The sequence below is a fragment of the Bos mutus genome, chromosome 18, assembly GCF_027580195.1.
Source record: "Bos mutus isolate GX-2022 chromosome 18, NWIPB_WYAK_1.1, whole genome shotgun sequence".
NCBI classification, from domain to species: domain Eukaryota; kingdom Metazoa; phylum Chordata; class Mammalia; order Artiodactyla; family Bovidae; genus Bos; species Bos mutus.
The window spans coordinates 11,833,481-11,854,975 of record NC_091634.1 but is presented as its reverse complement, the minus strand read 5'-3'; the positions used below and the strand labels follow the sequence as shown (position 1 = coordinate 11,854,975).

At 55.7% G+C, this 21,495-nt stretch overlaps 2 protein-coding genes across 2 annotated transcripts; one reads left to right on the top strand and one right to left on the bottom strand.

Moving 5' to 3' along the window:
• The first annotated feature begins 4,458 nt into the window (after positions 1 to 4,458).
• On the top strand, positions 4,459 to 14,090 carry GSK3A (glycogen synthase kinase 3 alpha). The gene is made up of 11 exons (XM_070387627.1): positions 4,459 to 5,163; positions 6,898 to 7,085; positions 8,386 to 8,469; positions 8,633 to 8,743; positions 10,338 to 10,468; positions 10,563 to 10,669; positions 11,601 to 11,698; positions 11,777 to 11,872; positions 12,231 to 12,417; positions 12,730 to 12,822; positions 13,408 to 14,090. Exons 1-11 carry the CDS (start codon positions 4,881 to 4,883, stop codon positions 13,479 to 13,481), a joined length of 1,452 nt encoding a protein of 483 aa, XP_070243728.1. The 5' UTR covers positions 4,459 to 4,880; the 3' UTR covers positions 13,482 to 14,090.
• Positions 14,091 to 16,152: 2,062 nt separating this feature from the next.
• On the bottom strand, positions 16,153 to 21,184 carry ZNF526 (zinc finger protein 526). The gene is made up of 3 exons (XM_070387626.1): positions 21,077 to 21,184; positions 18,918 to 19,018; positions 16,153 to 18,828 (listed from the first exon to the last, which is right to left on the bottom strand). Exon 3 carries the CDS (start codon positions 18,809 to 18,811, stop codon positions 16,778 to 16,780), a length of 2,034 nt encoding a protein of 677 aa, XP_070243727.1. The 5' UTR covers positions 18,812 to 18,828; positions 18,918 to 19,018; positions 21,077 to 21,184; the 3' UTR covers positions 16,153 to 16,777.
• Between the last annotated feature and the right edge of the window lie 311 nt (positions 21,185 to 21,495).

Sequence of the window (21,495 nt, the reverse complement as noted above, 5' to 3'; positions counted from 1 at the left end):
CCCCCCCCCAATTCCCTGGAGGCGAGGGCAGCTTTTTAGTCTCGCTTCGCCTCCTCCTCTTTCCCGTCCCCCATGTTTTGTATAAAACTTTTAATTTTTTTTTTTTTTAATGGTGAGGGTGGGTGGGTGCCCAGGGGTGGGGCCATCCCCTGTCCCTGTGGGTTTCTAAGCTCCAGGCAAAGTGGTGGGGGTGGGAGGGAGGGGGGAGTTAAGGGGGCCACCTCCATTCTGGGGAATTTATATTTGAACTGAGGCTCCGGCCTCAAAGCCCAGGAACTTTTTTTATTACAATCGTTTAGGAAGTAAAGCCTGTCTCCCTCCCTGTTCTCTGCCTCCTGTACCGCTTTCTCTGTCCGTCCCCGGCTGTCCTCAGCCCCAACTCTGCCTTCCCCGCCCCTCCAGGGGCCGTGAGTGCCTGGGTTTCTCATAGCCCCACAGGGTTGCAGCAGAGGGAGGGACATTTTATGATGAACCAAAAATTCCGTGTTGAGGGGGGTGTTGGGGGCGGAGGAGGGTGAGGGGTGCCGCCCATAGGCCACAAATCTCTACAAGTGCCTGCTATCCCTCTCCTGGTCCCCACCCCAGTGCCAGTCCAACCCCTTCACCCCCCAGCTGCTCCTAGGACTTGCCCCATAGGCAGGCGGGTAGGGAAGGGGGTGCCCTGAAACCAAACTGGAAGCCCCCTCTGCCTCCCAGCTGGGGCCCCTGGGGTGGGGGTCTGTGGTCAAGCCTTATTCTGTATTGGGGATGGAGGGTGGGTGGGGAGGGAAGTCGGGGCTGCTGGAGAATGTATTCAAAACAATAAAAACTTTGGACCTTTGGATGCAGTGATTGAGTGTTGCATGCAGCCACCTCAGGGCCACATCCTTGGCTCTGAGTGGATCCATGGCCAGAGGGCCTAACCCCATCTCAATGGGTCAAGTCCAGTCCTGGAAAATGAACTCCTGGCCTCGGGGGGCACTAAACCTCTGGGCCTGGTGGTGAAGGTCTTGGGCATTCTCTGGCCCTCTGACTGCCCTCTCTCGTGGGGATCCACTCTTCCTGGGAGCACTTTTCGGCTCTTCAGTGCCAGGCCATGGCCCTTGTTCTGTCTGCAATGCCTCTCTTTGTGAATTACTGTTCAACCCTCCAGGCTCTGGTGAAGGCCTGGCGCTCCTTCTGCACTACCTTTGGTGTCCTCACACGTCAGCTCTTAGAGGTGCTTATGAGTTAATCTGGGAGTCCTTTGGTGACAGGCTTGCAGTGTCTTGCAATGTAGATCTTTCAAGGCACTTTAGTGATCCTCCCATCAACCCATGGGAGCACTCCACTAGTAAATTAAGAAGAGACTGGCTTAATCGAAGTTGCAGTTCACCTACTGTGTGCCAGGTACTTAGGAGCTGGAGTTCTTTATCTCCAAGGTGGGAGCTGGCAGCTCACTTAAATGACTTGCCTAAGGCCTTAAGCCCAGCTGGGACTTTAATGAAGTCTGTCTCTGAAATACATGTTCTTTCAACAAATCAATTCTCCTAAAGTCAGGATGGTTGGATCTAGACCAGGATCTCAAGTTCCTAAGATCTGATAGGAGAGGTCATAAAGCCGGAAGCCCAAGTTGGAGAGCTTGAATCAGAGATGAATCAGGAGGAGGTATCCAAGCTGGAGGTGCTTTTAGACAGCACAACCCATCCAGTGCAGGTGAGGTGCCTGAGGCCCAGAGAGGGAAAATTTTCCAAAGGCCACACAGCTGCTAAGAAAATTGAGGGCTCTGGGCCTGCATGGCTTCACCATGAAACCCCACCCTGTGCAACTCTGGGGGAAGGAACTGGAAACTCCTACCCACTCTCATTTCATCTTCATTTCCAGCCAGCCCCGGGTGGGTGGTCCCTCATGATGCCCGTTGGCAGTGAAGAAGATCCAGGGCTGGGGTACTGTGAGGCTCCTGTGGAGGCCTGCAGGCAACTGCTCCCTCTCCTGGGTGATGTAAGTCATTCCCTTGGGGTGGGGGCCACTGGGCTATTTCTGGAAGTAGGGATGAGGCATGTCTCCTGGCAACATAGATGCAGCTAAGTTGGTGGTGGTGTGATGGAGAGAGGGGGATGTCATTACTGAGGTAGGAGGGAGGACCCTGACTAGTAGTCTCAGCACCTGATTCTAGTGCCTTCAAAGCACCTCTAAACCGGATCTAACATGGAGTCAAAGGCGCTCAGCTCCAGAACCCCTCTCCAGGTCAGACCACAGCCCAGCCAGATTTCTTGCCCCAAATTCTGGCTAAGTGGGACGTCACAGGTGGCCTCTGGTCTTGAAAACTCCAGCAGCTCCTCTCATCTTTAAAGTGGCCCATCTAAATCTATTCCGTTTCTGCAAGGTCATACCCTTGCTCCCTTCCACATCCTCCAAGATCTCTGATACCAAGTAAAAGCTCAAGACACTTCCATCAATTAATTCATATCGTCAGAGACTCTCTCCTTACCTATAATCCCCAGCACTCCCTCAGTCCCCGGAAATTCCTTTCTTAGGCTTCTCAACCATCGCTCACTTCTTCAGGTCCCTCAAAGATACCATCAGTTTCTCACAGTCTCCCACAGACCTTTTACAGACACCTCAAGTCCTTTCTGACTCCACTCCTCTCCAGGAAGACCATTTTACCTCTGAGCACCTCTGAGCACCTCTAGACACCCAGAGGTCCCTCGTAGCCACTTACAAACCGCTCTAGCACCCCTCAACAAACGTTCTCATCTCGTACAGACATTCGGATAAGATTCCTTCAGACTGACTCCCTCAGGCTCCCAAGGACCCCAATATCCTCTGGCGGTTGCACACGTGCGGCCCAAGCCACACGTCCCACGGGTTCTGGCCGTTAAGTAACCGCCGCTATTCCGCCCTGTTCTCCTGCCCTTGTAAGCCTTCTTGGTCCAGGTTAGGATTCCCCAGGATTTGGGGCTTGAGTCAGATTTTTGCTTTTGGACTCCGAGCCGCCGTCAGAGGGCAGCAGGAACTGTTTGACTGAGGAACTACTACAACTCCCAGAAGCACCCGCTCTGGACTGTGCAGTGATGTAGCCGCATTCATTGCGAAGAGAGCGTTAGTGTGACTGTGCTTTGCCTTCTGGTTAATGTAGTACGAAAGGCTTCAGAGTTACTATCCGTCCTGCCCCAGGAGTTTGTGTCCGCTGGGAATTGCACTCAACTACAGCGTGGACGAGACTTTTTTCAAAGGGCAAGGCAATTAGAGTGATCACAGGATCTGATTAAAGTGAAGCCTAGAACTCCATTTCCCGTCATTCCACGAGACAGGAGAGGAGGGTGACTTCATTTCAGTTACAAATACTTCCGGAACACATAGACACATTCACATGAACTCTTATTTCCCAGCACACACTCGCACGAGCTCTGTACACACACACATACACACACACACACACACACACACACACACACACACTCAAACGAACTCCGTTTCCCAGCGCGCTTTGGACTACCGTCCTTCCGGGTATTAATCGCTAAGTGGGGGCAACATAATGCGAGCACAAAACGCGAGGCTACGCCTAGCAGCTGGCTTCCTTCTTTTGGGCCTTCCAGGATCCTGTAATTTAGGAAGCCTGAGGATTCAAAGAGCTTAATGGGATCTTCAAAATAAATTGTGTTTTCATTTCTTTCAACCTTCAGTTCAGCCTCCAGGTGCAACGTACATTGTTAGGAAAAGCTAGACAGTATCCGAAGACTGTATTGTCTTGAAAATCCACCGGAAACTTTGTTTCCTAAATCGTTGGCGGAGAGGGTTTTCCTTCCGGATTTGTGGAAACTTGGGAGTGTTTGCACTCCATTTTCCAGTAGTCCCTAATCGACTTCGGCTCTTTCTTGGGACCTGGCGTCAGGAGAGGAGGCGTTGAAACTTTTTGCAGTCTATCTTAGGCGACTGTCTTTCCCTTTTCGCTCACGCTCTTTCCGGCAAACCTCAGCTGTTTTCTCACAAAGGGTCGGGATCCGGTCTGGACTATTCCCCAGCACGCTTCAGGATTACGGTAGACCCCGCCCCCTCAGTCAAAGGTAAGGCCGCCTTGAACTCCATTTCCCAGAAGACACAAGGCTCGCTGTAGCAACTACCCTGAAGCCTCGGTGTTGACTACATTTCCCAGCAGGGATTGCGGCCTAGCGAACGAGGGTGGAGGAATGCCCTGCCTCTCCATTTCCTAGCCTGTCTCCGGAACTGCAAAATCCACTTGGGGCTTAGGAATCACATGGGACTCCATTTCCCGGCGTGCTTTGGAAGTAGCTTTATACCTGCAATGCGGTGAGGGCGTGGCGACGACTACATTTCCCGGCTTGCCTCACAGCCCGATAGCGGCGGGTCCACCGGCTCCGACTCAATTTCCCAGAGTGCACTTGGCGCCAGTCGGCATACAACCAATAAATTAAGTGAGCGACTGGACTTCGTTTCCCGGAGTGCATCGGGCCTATACAGCTCACAGATAGAGTTGCCTGAGACTACATTTCTGAGGCACACCTAGGGACGCGCGATTGCCGCAATGGAGTGAGTGTGCGACTCTGACTCTGCTTCAGAAAGTGCTTCAGAGTCCGTTTGGGGCAGTTGTCCAACTTATTGCCCGGGACTCTTTCCCGAGGTGCAGCGCGACTCATCATCGCCGCAGCCCTGAGGTCTTTGTGGACTCCATTTCCCGGCGTGCCACGCGGCTCTCTGTGAGGGCCTTGAGCGGCGACGGCGTCGCGTAGGGCCGGCGGACTGCATCTCCCAGCGTGCCCCGCGGCGGGCGCTGGGCCGGAGCCGGAGCCCGAGCGGCGCGGCCTGGAAGAGGCCGGAGCCCGGGGGAGGCGGCGGCGGCGGCAGCGGCGGGGGCAGCCCGGGCAGCCCGAGCCCCGCGGCCTGGGCCTGCGCTCGGCGCCATGAGCGGTGGCGCGCCTTCGGGGGGCGGCCCTGGGGGCTCGGGCCGGGCGCGGACCAGCTCGTTCGCGGAGCCAGGCGGCGGAGGAGGCGGCGGCGGCGGCGGCCCGGGGGGTTCGGCCTCTGGTCCAGGCGGCAGCGGCGGCGGGAAGACGTCAGTCGGAGCCATGGGCGGGGGCGTGGGGGCCTCAAGCTCCGGGGGTGGCCCCGGCGGCAGCGGCGGAGGAGGCAGCGGCGGCCCCGGCGCGGGCACCAGCTTCCCGCCGCCCGGAGTGAAGCTGGGCCGTGAGTACTAGCGGCGCCGGTGGCGGGTGGAGATCGGATCCCTGAAGCCACTCAGACGTCGATCAGGTTCTTCTTTATGCTCAGGGAGGAGCTCGAGGTCACTGTGCCTTCCCAAACTGGGATCTGAGATCTACGCCCTCCCGGAGAGAGGGATTCGGGGGGGTTACCATCACTTGGAGTTTAGAATTCGAATTAGTAATCCTCCAAAAGACAGGGTCACAGGTTCCTGTTCTTCCAGTCCCGAAGTCTTGGGTCCGTGAGCCTTAAAAACAGGAATCTGATGTTGCCATCCATTCGAGAACGGATCAGGGGTCATTGTCGCTTGCAAATGGGGCTCAAGGGTTATTGTTTCTCAAGAGAAAACGAATAAGATCACCACCACCCAGAGAAGGGATCTGAATTGCTCCCCTTTAGAGCATGGGGATTTGGAGTGAGTATCACTTAGAAGCAGGGATTTGGGGTTGCTGTGGCCCCAGAGAACAGAACAGGGCCAGGGCTTTCCAAATCTGATACCCAGTCATCTTCCCTTTTAAAACACTATCTGTCCATAATGTGTAGAATTGTACACCGAATGGTGGAAATTCATGATTGCTGCTTCTCTTGAGGACAGATTGGAAGTCAGCATACCTTTCAGACCAAGTTCATAGTCACTAATATTCAAGCAAAGATGTCTGTCTTGAAGGGTTTCCTTTCACAGAAAACGGAATGGGGGCAGGGGCGGTTACCAGTCCCTCCCCTAGAATAAGGATGTGAAGTTATACCCCTCTCATTATTCTGATGTATGATGTCATTGACAGTGGATAAATAGCTATATAGGATCCTCTCCCTCCCTCTCCCCTCTGAATGGATCTGATTCATCACTGACTTATTTTCTTTGGGGAACCTTTCACCAGTTACCCCAAGAAGAGGGATCCCTGTCCTCCAAGAATGCCAACTTTTGCTGCCATTCGCAGAATGCTTTGGGAATTTCCTTTAAAGGACTGAGGCCAGGATAAACCCTTGATGATAGAGATCAGGTTCACCATTCTCACTATTAAGTGTTCGTCCATTAGGGACCAGTTACGTACAGGATGGGGTCTGGGGCTCCGAACCTCACGGGTGAGGTCAGGCCAGTGCCTTTTTCTAGCCCCAGAGTATTTGGGTAAGAGCTAATTGTCTCAAAAGTGAGAGTTAGGGCGCCGGCACTCCCTACAGGAGGAGTCATTCTTTTCTGTCACCAGAAACCAGTGGTGAACTTAGGGAGGACTTAGAGATCACTGTCCCCCAAGCTGTGGGAAAGGTTAGGGCTTTACTGACATAGAAGTACCTCAGGATTCCTGCTCTCAAGTGGAAGAGGTTAGGTCAGGCTCTCCCTAGTGAGTAGGGAGCAGAAGGCAGTTAGCTCTCGTCATGGATGGATTCAACATCTGGGAGTGGTGGTGCCTCCTCACATCAGGAGGGACCAATAATTTGCTGCTCACCAGAAGTGGAAATTAGAGGTTACCAACCCTGGTACAGCAAGAGGTTTTATGTGCTAGTATTCTCCCCTATGGAGGAGTCAGGATTTGGGGTTCCCTGAAGGGAAGAGGGGAAAAGGCAGCATCTAGGAGCCACCTTTGAAGATGGGGGAGGGACAAAGACCGTCCCCCGCCCCATGAGCTTCCTGTAGAGACTCCCTGCCCTCTCACAGCCCCAGGATGGGGTGGTGGCCCGAGGGGAAAGGTCAGTAGATTGTGTGTTCCCTTTGCTCCCCAGGTGACAGTGGGAAGGTGACCACAGTGGTAGCCACTCTAGGCCAAGGCCCGGAGCGCTCCCAGGAGGTGGCTTACACAGACATCAAAGTGATTGGAAGTGGCTCATTTGGGGTCGTGTACCAGGCACGGCTGGCAGACACCAGGGAATTGGTGGCCATCAAGAAGGTTCTCCAGGACAAGAGGTTCAAGGTAGCTTGCGGGGAACGGGGATCAGGAGGTTTGACTGCACACGACTGGTGGGGGAACTCCAGCGAGAGTGCTGGACTTGGGTTTGTACAGGGGGTCTGAGCATGGGCCAGAGGAGAAGAGAGTGAGCTGTGTGGGGATGTGCATTCCAGGAGAACCCAGAGCTAACTTTTATTGGGCTCTTGTTCTTCGTAAGTGCTTTTGTAGGCGAGTTTAACTTAACGCAAAGATTCTCTGAGGGTAGGTACTGTTGTTACTCCCATTCTAAGTAAGCAGAAGCTGGAAACTGACACTCAGATAAGAGAATTGCACAAGGTCAAGTCTAGAATCTGATTCCCAAGCACTTCACCTTAACCACTGAGTTACTCTGCTACCCAGAAGAGAAAGGAAGCTGGTGGGGCTGATGATTCTGTCTGCGAAGGTCAGGCTTTGCCCCCAGGGTCTGGCACTTGCTGGGAGAAATCCTGCCCGTGCTATAGATGCCTGGGTGTGGGGCCCGGTCACCCCTGAGGAAGGGGTCCTTTACCTCATTCATATATAGTGCCCTGTGAGCTGGTAGAGGCCCTTTGGATCCTGTATAGTCGGGAGGTAGGAGAAATTGAGCCTGGGCTGAAGAAACCAGGTCAGAGTTTAGGTCTCGGGCAGTGAGGACTTCAGGGGCAGGTCTTCCTCCAGGGTGCCGGTCAGAATTTGATTATAGGTGAGTCCCGAAAGTGAGAGGAATCTGAGGATAGGGGCCTCTGAGGCCCCAGGGGGGAACAGAGGAGAGGGAAGAGTGCTAAGATAGGTCTTCTGGGAAGAGGTTGAGGCTGGATCTCTACTGGGAAGGTGAGGATGAGAAGCCTGGAGTCCAGGACTCAGGATCCAAGTGCCCAGATGCCTCCCGTGAAAGCAGTGGAGCGGCCTGGGGACTAGGGGCATCTGGATGACCTCTCCCTGTCTAGTGTTGCTCGTGCCAGGCAGGGAGGTGGGCCTCATGTGGCCACACCATGTGATTTTCAAGAGAAGCTGAAGAACTTAGATTTACATGTGAAGTCATTTGCTTTGTAAACCTGAGCAAAAAATCAAACATTGTTAAGAAGTAGGCTGCAGGAAGCACATGTAAGTGGTCTGAGTTTAGTTGTGAGGGGAGCTAGGGGTGAGGAATTAGGGGCTGCTTCATATGGGGCCTTGGAGCTAACCAGCGGAGTGGCTGCTTGGCCCTGCTGGCAGGAATTGGAGTAGAGCTGTGGCGAGGGGTGCTCTGGAGGGGAGGCAGGGAGAGTGGTTTGTCTTCTGAGGCTGTCTTCCCTTGCCCCCCAAGAACCGAGAGCTGCAGATTATGCGTAAGCTGGACCACTGCAATATCGTGAGGCTGAGATACTTTTTCTACTCCAGTGGGGAGAAGGTGAGACCTGGGTATGGGGATTCCTCCTCTGCGTGGGCTCCACCCGTCTGCTGCCTTTCTCATGGCTGCGCGTCCCTTCCCCCGTTATTCCCCACACACCTTCCTCCCCCTCTTCCTTGCTCATTTCTCATGACGCCTCACACCTCTCCTTTGCTCTCTGCAGAAAGACGAGCTTTACCTAAACCTGGTGCTGGAATATGTGCCCGAGACAGTGTACCGGGTGGCCCGCCATTTTACCAAGGCCAAGTTGAGCATCCCTATCATCTATGTCAAGGTAGGCAGGCTGGCGGGCTGCGGGGGTCCTGGCCCACCAAGTCAGGTGCTCCAGACAGACTCTCCCATCATTTCCAAGTTTACATTGGTCTCTAGAGGCCTCACATACCTTGCCCTTGTCCCTACATCCCCAGAGATGGAGCTCCCCAGAGGCAGCGCAGCCCAAGCTGAGGCCTGATGCAATCCGGGAGGCAGGCTGACCAGGGCTGGGGAGGCTGCACATTACCGGCTCGTGTCCACACCAGGAGCCCACCCACCAAGTGGTGTTGGTGCGGTCAGCTCAGAATCGAGGTGGGGACTTAGAATGCAGAGGCACAGTGAGGTCAGAGTCCTGGCCCGTGGAGCCCTGGCAGAGGGGGATGGGAAGGAGGCAGGGTTGGAGGAAACTTAGTGTCCATGGAACCAGGGACTCAGGCATCTTCATTCATGGCCTGCGGAGGCTCATTCTCCTGGTGCTGTGCCCTGTGTGTTACTGTCCCTAAGGACGTATTTGAGTGAGTGACTGAGTGAGTGGGCGGGCTTCGCGATGCTGTGGAGAACGGGACCCGAGCAGCCAGCTGCATGGCGGGAGGAGGGTGGGCTCACGTTTGCGGAGGTTGCATGGGCCGTTTTTCCTCCCGCTGGCTTTAAGCATCCCAGGCCTAGGGTGGTGCTGTGGGACCGCACCTTTTGGGGGGGGCGGGTGGTGGTGGTCTGGTTTGTGGACTGTGTCCCGGACCCAGCACTGAGCAGCTGTAGAGGTCCCACTGACTGAGACGCAGACTGCTCCTGAAGAGCTCTCAGTTTAGCAGGGTAGACAGGCATCATCACAGAGAACTCTAAAACTGCCAACAGTGGCCGACCCGGAAGCAGCACAGGGATTCTGCAAACAGGAGGCCCCTGGCCCTGCCTGCTTTGGGAGTGAGAAGGATTGAGGAAGGCTTCTGGGAGAAGACTGGGCACAGGACAAGAAGGTGGCATCTCTGGCCACAGGCACTGGGAACAGAGGAGGTGCTGCCCAGGAGGCAGGCCTGAGCAGTTACACATGCCGGGCTATGGACGAAGCCCTGGGGCTGCAGCAGCGATGGAAACACAGAGATCCCTGCTCTTAGCACTTAACATCCTAGTCAGTAGGAAAGAGAATAGCAGAAAAATCCAGGTGGAGAGGGGCTGGCGTGAGGGTGGTTTTGACTGCTGTGTGAAGGAGGCTGAGCCCTTCCTACAGCCAGTGGTTTTCTTGGTGAGGCTCCCCAGCCTGCTTTAAAACAAGGCCTTCCTGATGTGTCTGTCTTGTCCATCAGGCTTCTGCCAAAGTGTGTGTTTGAAGCAGTGGTTTCCAAAGTGTGGACCGGCACCAGCACTAGGGGGCTGGTTGCAGAGCCTCATCCTGATCTACCAAATCAGAACCTCTGGGAGTGGGCCCTGCAGTCCTTGTTTTACCATGGCCTCCACGTGATTCTGGTGCTCACCAAAGCTTGAGAACCAAGGGGCAGCGGAAGTGTTTTCAAGACAGGGAGAGTGGGCCTGGAAGGGCTCTGCAGGCCGAGATGGTGGAGCAGGGGTGTGCTCTGCGGGGAGAACTGGGCTGGAGTTCTGCTGTCCCCTGCCCACCCCAGGTGTACATGTACCAGCTCTTCCGGAGCTTGGCCTACATCCACTCCCAGGGTGTGTGTCACCGCGACATCAAGCCCCAGAACCTGCTGGTGGACCCCGACACTGCTGTCCTCAAGCTCTGCGATTTTGGCAGGTGGGCCTCACCTGGGGTGGGCTGGGTGGCTGAAGGGGCGAGGAGGGATCCCGACCCTTGGCCCGTGTTGACTCCTGCCCATATCTTCCCACAGTGCAAAACAGTTGGTCCGCGGGGAGCCCAATGTCTCCTACATCTGTTCTCGCTACTACCGGGCCCCAGAGCTGATCTTCGGAGCCACCGATTACACCTCATCCATCGGTCAGACTTGGGGGGGTAGCAGTTGTGGCAGTTTTTGAGGTCCTTCTGTGTGTCTGCCAGGCTCGGTGATAAAGCGTAACACCTGTTCTTTAGCCGGTCCTCACAAATTCAGGAAGGTGATGCTGTCATAGGTGTATTTTACAGTCTAAAGCTTAGAGTGGTGAGGTCACCTGCCCACAGTCAGGTGGGACTGGGCAGGGCTGGGCTTTGAAAGCAGACCTGACTCCAGAGTCCATAGAGCCCTGGAACCTCCCAGGAAGTCCTTTCTCCTCAGTCAGCAGGAGGGGCTGACAGTGACCTTGGGGGAATCCGGAGGTGAAAGGCTTTGCCACCATGAGGGTGTGACCTGTTCACAGGGCCTCGATGTCCTTCCCTATTGCTGGGGGTGAGAGTGCCAACTTCCAGGCATGAGGAGAGGGTGTGAAAGTGTTCGGAAGAGAAAGTTCATCAGCTTTGCGAGGAAACATCATGGTCCCTAGGTGTGAACTTGTGCTGTGGGGGTCAAGGTACAGGACTGGAAGGGGTGACTAACCAGGCCACAGCTATTTCCGAGAGCGAGAGAGAGGCCAGAAGTGAGTAAGGCAGCTCATTTAATGCTTTCCCTCCAGGCCTCCCTGAGGCCCGGAGAACATAGGTGTCTGTTCTGGGCCTGTTGATGTGTCCTCTGAGGCTGCAGAGAAAAGGCTTACTGGGATCAGAGTGGAGAGAAGCGATGGAAGCCTCTAGATTGGAGAGTACGGCATAGTCAGGCAGACTTGGAGGTTCAGAGTCAGGCTCTTGTGTTCCTATGCTGTGTGACCTTGTGCAAGGCCCTTTCTCTCTGAGCCAAGAAAATGGGGCTCTTGGCATTTCTCAGGGTGATCATGAAGGACAGAAATGCTTGCCTGGGGATGGGCATGGTAGCTCTGACCCTCCCCCCGTTCCTCTTCAGATGTGTGGTCGGCTGGCTGCGTACTGGCTGAGCTCCTCTTGGGCCAGCCCATCTTCCCTGGGGACAGTGGGGTGGACCAGCTGGTGGAGATCATCAAGGTGAGGGCAGGGCCAGGGCGGGCAGGGACTGGGCTCAGGGCCAAGGACCTTGGCTCAGACCCCTTCCTTTCCCTACAGGTGCTGGGAACACCGAGCCGGGAACAGATTCGCGAGATGAACCCCAACTACACGGAGTTCAAGTTCCCCCAGATTAAAGCTCATCCCTGGACAAAGGTGGGGGAGGGCTCAGGGTTCAGGCAGCGTGGCTGAGGTCCCCACCGGAGGCCAACTGGTCTGGGGACCTGGCTATAGTCACGGCTCAGTAGTGGGTCAGTTAACTTTGATCACATGGCAAAGTTTAAAGCTGAGGACCCCCAGTAAATCCCAGAGGCTTGCTTTCTGATGGGGAAATGGGCTCACAGCACAGCAGGGCCCAAACAGTCATGGGACCCGAGCGGGTTGCTCATCTGATACAAACTCACCTCCCCTCAAGAGGCTGTGCATCATTTTCCTCATCTGGAAAGCGGGGTTGTGGGGGCGAGCAGGAGCACACCAGTACCCAGGGCCTCAGCCATCTCTTCTGCACCCCCAGGTGTTCAAATCGCGAACGCCGCCCGAGGCCATTGCGCTCTGCTCCAGCCTGCTGGAGTACACCCCCTCCTCGAGGCTCTCGCCGCTGGAAGCCTGCGCCCACAGCTTCTTCGATGAACTGCGATGTCCTGGAACCCAGCTCCCCAACAACCGCCCACTCCCCCCGCTCTTCAATTTCAGTCCTGGCGGTGAGAGCCCAGCCTGGGATCTGGGGTGCTGGAGGGGCAGCCAGAGACGGCAAAGAGCTTGGTGTGGAAGACCGGAGTAGAGAGCTAAGTGTGGGCTGCAAGACAGTCCTGGGGCTCAGAAAATACACCCCTGATGCAGGGAGACCCCAACCCACCTCATCTGCACTCTGCGATCTCCCGTGTTAGGCTCCTTCCAGTTTTATTTAAAGCGTTCAGTGGCTACACATGTCTTTATCTGGTGCCCCTTTCTAACCGGGACTGGGTTGCCAGGTGCCCTGTCCCCTGACTAGACATGTCCATTCCTGTCTCTAGAACTCACCATCCAACCATCTCTCAATGCCATCCTCATCCCTCCTCACTTGAGGTCCCCGGCGGGCACTGCCTCCCTCACCCCGTCCTCACAAGGTAAGTTGGGGGCCATCTCCTGTGCAATAAAGCTGCATTTCTCAGTGTATGGGGGGGAGGGTTTGTTCTCACAGCCCCTGAGTTTACTGCAGATATGCAGAAATTGTTGACAGAAAGCCATGTTTCCCATGTGAATGGGCACCTTTGTAAGGCATTATTGCCTGTATTTTGTGTTCAGATGCAAACTGGAAGATGAAAGACATACATCTGGTCTGCACAAACAAATAGTTAAATTTGTTCCTCCCATTTAAAAATGAGAGCTATTTTATGTGCAAATCCAGATTTCCTGTTTCTCTTGGGGAAGAAAATCAGACTGGGCAGCAGTGGGCCTGCCTCTGCTCAGGGTGGTCCTGCCAGCTGGAGCTGAGGTCCAGCTGCCCCCTGTGCTAAGGGGCTTCGCTCCCTTGTGAGTCACTTGGTGACCAACTTGGCCCTTTGGCGTCTGAGTTTGAAACCCTCGACCTAAAGTGACAGCTTTCGGTTTCTAATGTAGCATCTCACACCAGCTTCCTGCCTTGGGGTGGCGGGGTGGCGGTGGGGGGCCAACAGGCCCAAGTTAACCATTTGCTCTTCCCCGCCCCTCAGCTTTAAGTGAGGCTCAGACCAGCTCGGACTGGCAGTCGACCGATAACACAGCCACCCTCACCAACTCTTCCTGAGGGCGCCACCAACTACCCTTCCATCTTGGAGCCCTGTGTGGGGCTGGGAAGGGGGGCCATAGCCCACCAAGTTCCTGCCCTGACTGGGCCCCTAGACTAGAGGGCAGAGGTAAACGAGTCCCCACCCCACCCCCTAGTCCCTCCCTCACCAGCCTCACCCCTGTGGTAGGCTTTTTAAGAGGATTTTAACTGGTTGTGGGGAGGGAAGAGAAGGAAGGACAGGGGATGGGGGGCATGAGGACCTTCCACCCCCTCAGCCCCCCACCCTCCCCCCAGGTCTCCACCTCCTCCAACCCCCTCACCTACTGTGTCCCTTGTAAATAGAACCAGACCAGCCCCTCTTCTCCTCTTCCCTCCCCTCGCCCCCGGGTGTAAATAGATTGTTATAATTTTTTTCTTAAAGAAAATGTCGATTCGCACCGTCCAACCTGGCCCCTTCCCCTCCTACAGCTGTGTCCCTGCTCCTGTCCTCTGCCCCTAAGGCCTCCTCCCTCCTCTCCCCACCCTGGAGGGCAGGGGCAGTGGGGGAGCTCCTGATGTCTTAGTTTTCACAGTAAGGTTTGCCTGTGTACAGACCTCCGTTCAATAAATTATTGGCATGAAAACCTGCTTCCTGTCTAGACACCTGTTTTCACAGAGGTGAGGGGGGGGCTTGCGAGGGGGCGGGGCGCTGGGACAGAGTGGGCTGCATCTCAGGCAGGGGAGCAGGTGCAGTGAACCCAGGCTGGCCCAGGCCTCCTGTGCCTCAGCTCTGTGCACGTGGTGAGCCGCGTCTGGCTTATCCACCACAGCACACATCATCTGCTTCTACTTAGGGAGGGAAGCACCGTCATTCCCAGGTGACTGGTGAAAGAGCTGGCCATCAGATAAGTCAGGGCCACAGAATGTAAGTGGCAGAGTCAAAGTTTGAATGAAGGGCTCCCTATATCATAGCCTGAGCTACCTGCCGCTTAAGGGGGACACAGGGTGATGAGGGGGGTCACTTGGGCCAAAACAACCTTGATACAGACTCTTGGTGGCCATGGATGGGGGCAGAGGAGCCGTTTCCAAACCCTAGCAGAGAGCCCCAAGCCTTCATTGCTGTCTTAAACAGGACCCTACTGTGCCCACCTCTAGGGATGGTGGGAAGTGACACCTTTGGGAAGGTTGTTGCAGAGGGCCTGATTTTTCTCCTTGCTTTGTAAACATGCTGGGGCCAGATGGTGGGGCTGTGGCAGAGTGAAATGGCATCTCCTCCACATGGTGCCAATGGTAGCAAAGGCAAGAGGCCCTAGAGAGGAGCAACTGAACTATCCAGTACTGGACTCCGTTTGTGAAATGGGAGAGTTCCGAACACACCCCTGAGGGTGTTCAGGGACTGTTCCTATGGTATCTGCGCTCTGCTATCTCGTGAGGTGAGCACCAGGGGCATCTGTATACTGACGGCCCAGAGCAAACCCTGCCCCTCCCTGCTCAGCACCATCAGCTGTCACCTTGTTCACAGGATGAACACCGAGAGCAGGTGGACTGGATGAGGGAAGGAAGGGTCTGGACAAGGGGCTGAACTTGGGTTCCTGGGGGCCCCTGCCTGCTGCTCACACCAGTGGGCCATGAGGTTCCCAAGGGTGTCCCTACACCCTCCGCCCACCTCCCTGGCCTCTGTCCAGGTCTGGCCCCATCCTCTCCTTCCCGGCCCATCTTCAGCTTCCTCCTTGCCCCACCCTGATGGATGCCAAAGAGCCCTAACCCCAGAGAGAACCCTCACCCCATCCCACCCCCTGCACTTCCCTAACTTCTAAGGCTGGTTTTCAAGGCCTTCCCAGGTCTAGACTTCCCCCAACCCCCACCTATCACCCCTCCTTCGCCCGGCCTCCCTCCCGGACACCTCAGCCACAGCCTGTCCTGCCGCACCTGTCCAAGCACCTCGGTCTAGAGGCCCGAGAGGAGCCTGCCCCAAGTGATCTGCTTTCTTCTGGACAGCAGAGCACTATCAGCCCCACATAACCTCGGAAAACGTTGGGGATTCCTTCCTGCTCCCAAGACCTTTTTATCTTTTGCGGCCCCTTAAGTCCAGTCACTTTCCCTGCAGTTACACTGACTCCTCTGAGCCGCCGCCCCCTGTACTGGTTTCAGGTCACAGGCACTCAACAGCACTGGTTACAGATGTGGGCTGAAAGCACCACCTGGATTCAAATCCCGGCTGACGCCTCTGCCCAGCTCTGAGACCTTGGATGAGTCTGTCCCTATTTCCTTGGGATAACATTGGGATGGCCTCACAGGCCTGCTGGGATCACATACACGCACAGTGCTAACTGCAGCGCCTACCCATGGCTGGGCAGCGGAATGCCTGCTGTCACTGTCATCAGTAACTGGACAACCTCCAAGTGCACCGAGAACTCAACGCCTCACGGTGGTGTCTGCCTGTAGTATTTCCTTCCTCTTCTACAAGCAGATGTTTGCCTTTTCAAGGACTATCTCCTCTAGAAGTCTCTGACCCCCGATCTACCATGGAGGTTTGTTTCCTGCTCCGGGCTCCTACTGTCCCTACACCTCCCCACTGCTGCCCTGGGGACCCTGGGGCTGAAGTGTGCCTGCCCCGCCTCAGGCACCGCAGACGCCTGACTCGTCTTTGGGCCCCAGCACACAGAGGGTGGGTCTTACGACACCCAGGCTCAATAAATCAACAAGACACTCAGGGAACAAGGCCATCTGTACTTGGGTGTGTTCCTCCAACCCCTGTGTATGGCTCTTGGGGCACAACCCCTGTCTTGACTCATGTCTGGGTCTCCAGTATCACCCATCTGCAGCTGAATACCCATCTTTCAGCTGGAAGTGAGATGAAAGAAGCCCAGAGAAGTCAAGTACCTTCTTCCACCAGGCAGAGCCAAATGCAGGGATCCCAGAGTCCAGGGAAGGCAAGGGTAGGGGCGGGCGGTGGAGAACAAGCAGAGGACCTGAAGAGGAATGTGACAGTGCCCAGCAGAGACCTGGCAGATGGTCGGGGCTCAGGAAAGGTTACCTGACATTCCTAGGCACCAGGGTGACACGGAGCGAAGAGTCTTGGAGAACCCCATTTTGCAACGCAGTAGGGTGGCTTAGGACACATTGTATGGTGTCTCAGAGCTTCAGTGTCCCCTCAGGCAGAGAAAGGTGACACCTGATGGGGCCGTTCTGAAAAGTCAGTAGGGAAGAGGCCAGGATGGATGCTGGCACCCAGTGGGCACCAAAGTGGCTTGTCAGGGGGTGATCCCCTTCTCCCCAGAGGTGCCCATACTTGTTTTGCAACCAAATTTTTTTATTGTTGATCTTTAACTGTGTCACATGAAGGCTGTGTCCAACTGCAACAGCCCACTTGCTTCAGAGGCCCCCAGGGCTGCCTGGCACAGCTGCAGCGTGTCTGCAAGGGCCAGTGGCTGGGACGTCTCAATGATGGCAATGGTCTCCCCGAGCTCGGTGCACATGATCGTCTGCTGAGGCTCGGGGGGTGGGGGCGGGGCAGAAGGGGGCGACCGGGGAGGCTGCAGTGTCAGGGTCCGTGCTTGGGCGTGGACCCGCTGATGCAGTCGCAGGCCCGCCATGGCACGGAACCAGCGGCCACAGGTCCCGCAGTAGTAGGGGCTCTTGTTGTAGAGTCCAGTGATGGGAAGGCGAGGCGCGCGGGCAAATGCCACTGGCCGCAGGTGCAGTCTCCGGTGCTGCTGCAGGTTAGAGCTCTGTGTGAAGCGCTTACCACAGTCCAGGCACTGGTAGGGACGCACGCCTGTATGGGTCAGCTGGTGGCGGCTGAGGTTGGCCAGAGAAGCGAAAGTCTTGCCACAGGCATGGCACTGGAAGGGCCTCTCGCCCGTGTGTGTCCGGAGATGGTTGCGCACGTGGACCAGCTTCTTGAAGCCCTTGCCACAGACGCCGCAACGGTGCCGCCGCTCAGGGGGCCCGTGGACGGCGCGCCGGTGCCGGGAGAGCCGGGAGGCCGAGGCAAAGGATTTGGGGCACTGAGGGCAAGGCAGCTGGGCAGGTGGGGTGGGAGGGGCTGGGGGGGGAGGTGTGGGCTCGGCTGGAGCCAGGGAGGCCACCGCAGATGCTACCGTGGGTGGTGCTGCTGAGGGGGGTGCCCCACTCTTGCCTGCGTGCGTGCGCCGGTGGTAGAGAAACTTGGTCATGTTGCTGAATGTTTTGCCACAGCGGCAGCGATGCAGTGGGTTGGCAGTATGGGCCCGCCGATGGGCCACCAAAGTGAGCTCCGTGCCAAAGCCACGGCCGCAGTCCACACAGAGGTAGCGGGCTTCACCTCGGTGCAGCCGCAGGTGCTGCTCCAGGGAGGCTGCTTTCTTGAAGACCTTGGAGCAGGTCGTACACTCATGGGTGCCACCCACGTGCGCCCGCCCATGAGCCAGAAGCCGGTTTGCAGAGCTGAAGCTTCGCTGGCACTGGCTGCAGTAGAAGGGGTGAGCCGCTGAGGCTGGGCCGTGGGATGCCCGCCGGTGTCGCCGGCGTGTCCCTGCTGAGGTACAGTGTGGGGGACCATCCCCACTGCCCTGGGCCTGGCCAGCTGCAGACTTGTCACCTCCCTTTGCATCGTCACCAACCTCGGCTGCTGCCTCTTCCTCTTCCTCTGTCTCTTCATTGTCGTCTTCATCATCTTCCTCCTCCTCCTCTAGCCCATTGTGCTCTTCTTTCTCTAGGGAGTCAAAGTGGGTGCCTTGATGCTCCAAGAACTCCTCGGGGGTGGTACAGAGGGTAGAACACTCGGGGCACTCGTAGGGCTCCATCTTGACTTCAAGTGGAGCAGGGGGTGGAGGTGGTGGTGTGACGGGAGGCAGAGGCGGCGGCACCGGAGGTTTAGCTGCTGCAGTGGAAAGGTGCTGGGCCTTGCGGTGAGCCACCCACAGCTCAGGTGAGGGAAACAGCTCCTGGCAGTCTCCACACTGGTACTGGATCTGGCTTGCAGACTCCCGCAGGTGGGCATCTTGGTGAGCAAGGAGCTCCCTGGGGGAGAGGATGAGCTGGCTGCACTCGCTGCACTGGAAAGGCCCTTCCTCAGTGCCTGGCACCAGCTCCGGCTCCAGGCCAGTGTCCTGGGTGGTCAGTGCCTCCTCCTCTGTGACAGTGGGCACGTGCTGCTCCTGGTGTGAGAGGACTTCTTCCAGCGTGTTGTAGAGGTTGCCACATTCAGAGCACATGAACTGGAAGAAGAGGGAGGAGGCAACGGCCTCCCCAGGTGTCATCTCAGTCAGCTCCGTTGACAGCTCCATCTTCTCCCCTAATATCGGTGCTGACATCTCCATTACCCTTGGTGACATTTGTGTCGGCATCTCAGCTACCTCAGCCACTTCAGCCACCACCTCTGCCATTGCGCGGAAGGTGGTGCCTGGAGAAAGGAGGGGGGCCTAATGAGACACCAGGAACTCAGGGGAGGGGGGATGTCTCAGGAGTTCCCTTGCCCACGTCATCACTCACCAGTCTCTACCAATCAGCAAGTCTGGATCCAATGTTTATACCTCAGTCTTCAGTGAGCCCATGACTCTGTAGTTGAACTGCACCCCATGGCGCCCAGGCATCTGCAAGAGGGAGACAGCCCTCCTCAGTCTGGCCTCTGAGGCCACCCTCCTTACCCAGAGAGCTGGTCACACCCTTTCCAAGAACATAATGTATCTTTAGGGGCCTGCTGGCTTTTGCCTGTGCATGTCCTCTCTTCGCAGCATCTTTCCTCCATCTATGTGTACACAAAGGGATGCAGCAAAGTTTAAGAGCACAGGCTCTGGAACCACACTGCCCTCGGCTTGAATCTGAGCTCCACCACTTACTTTGTCTCTCTGAGACTGTCTTCTCACCTGTGAAATGGGCTACAAGTACTAACGACCACAAAGTCCCTGGTACTTGATCAAGGTTAGATAGAATCATTACTTGTAATTCTCCAGAAATGTTTTCCTGTTCTAAGTCTTTGATGCTGCTATTCTTTCTGGCAAGAAAGTTTTCTCTTCTTGTCTAACAAACTCCCACCCAGCATTTCCTTTTGTGAAGTCTTTTTAAATAACATATCTATATCCACAGGGTGGTGGCCACTCCCTCTTCCTTGGGGTTCTTTTTTTTTTTTTTGGCTGCATCTCTCAGCATGTGGGATCTGCCCTAACCAGGGGTTGAACCTGTGCCCCCTACACTTATAACTACTGCAACACCAGGGAAGTCCCTCCTTGGGGTTCTTATAGTATTCTGTGCCACCTCCATCATAGCAAATATCATGAACTTGAGATAAACTCATCAGACTGAGAAGGCTGGCAAGGCAGATGTGATGCATTGTAGGGGCTGCTGTCATCAACAAAACCACTGATCAAGTGCAGGGATTTTAACTTTTGAACTTCCCTCTATGTGCCCCCTATCTCCCTCTATTGGTGTAGGCTCAACCCAACCCAGGCCCCTTCACACAATGGGGTACAGAGTCCTTCAGACTGCCCCCACGCACGCCTCAGTAGTAATTTTCCAAATATAATCCCCACCATCTCCATTTCTTCTTCAACTCATCTGTTAGTGCCAGAGTTCAGCTTTCAGGTGTGCACACAAAAGTTTCTGCACCTTTTAGCATGTGGGATCTGCCCCCGACCAGGGGTCGAACCTGCCCCCTCCACTAGAAGCACGGAGTTATAACCTGTATTGCCAGGGAAGTCCCTCCTTGGGGGTTTTTATGGTATCCTGTGCCACCTCCATTATCATAAATATCATAAACTTGGGACAGAGTTAAAAATGTTAAGCTCCCAGAGGTCTCATCACAATAGGCACTGAGTATATTTGCTGAATGAATAATGCTCCTTTCAGGAAGTGAGGCTCTGAGAATTTAAGGGTCTCTGTGCACATTCCACTTTTCCCACCAGACCAGCCCTCCTATTAAACTATGAATTCCCACAATAACAAGGCCCATCACTGGGCCCTGCTATCAGCTGGTGTCCAATATATCCTCCTTGCGTAAATGATTCATTAAAAGCCCAAGAGCTAACTTTTTGACTCCTTCCCTAATTTTGAGTTGCCCGGGGCCCTGGCACACAAAAGCCATTCAACAACGGATCTTCCCGGAAACCAGGGGCCTGAGAGTTCAACTTTTCATTGTTTACAGCTCTGGTGCCAAAAGAGAATTCCCCTTTAGCGAGGCCCAGCGCCTGGTGCAAGGCTTTTACACAGGAGGCACCCAGTAAATGTGTAAAAAGACCCGAAGTGTGGACTTTCCTAGTCAACATTTCCCATTTCCCAATCTTGGATTGTGAACTACTGAGGAGAAAGATGGGTTTATTTAGGGAATCAACAAAAGTCCTTCAAAAAAGAGCCCCCCAGGGGTCTGGAAGTTCAACTTTTCTGAGACACAACCCTTTTCTCTGACCAAACTTATCAACGCCGCAGCCTGAGAGAGCCCTGCAAACAGCGGGGGGCCTGCACGCCACAGGCGCTCAGTCAACACTACAGGGCACCGAGGAAGGAGCGCTCTTTCCACTCCGCGCCGCTCCCGCCCTAGCGCAGGCCCCAAAGCTCCTCGACCCTCGGTGTCCCCTTCGTTCTCCCTCCGCCCTCTCCGTATGCCCAGCGTTCTCTTCCCCGGCCCGCCCCGGGGCGCCCTCACCCGTCTCTCTCACCTCCTGCAGCCCCCGCCGCTCTTGACACAGACCCTCAGTTCCAGGCGTGCGGGACCCCTCACTATTCACACCTCCCATTGGGCGGCTCCCTTACCCCTGACAGCCAATCAGAGCCGAAAGCGGAGGGCACGCGCCCTTGCGCCTGCGCGTGGACGCTCAGGCGGGGCTCGGCGAGTTTCTCCACGCACGCAACTGTGCCCTGTGGGCGGGGCTCCGGGCTCGGAGAAGCGCCTGCGCAGTTCTCCTGGGTAGCTCTACCGCCAAGTCTGAAAGTTGAGTGGAAAGAAATGGCATCACGGGAAAGCAAGGGACCCTGGAGTGGACTGGGTGGCAAGAGACCTTAACAGAAGTGTAATTTTATAGCTGAAGAGACCGAACATGTCTGAGAGCACAACTTTGGAGTCAAACACACTTGGGGT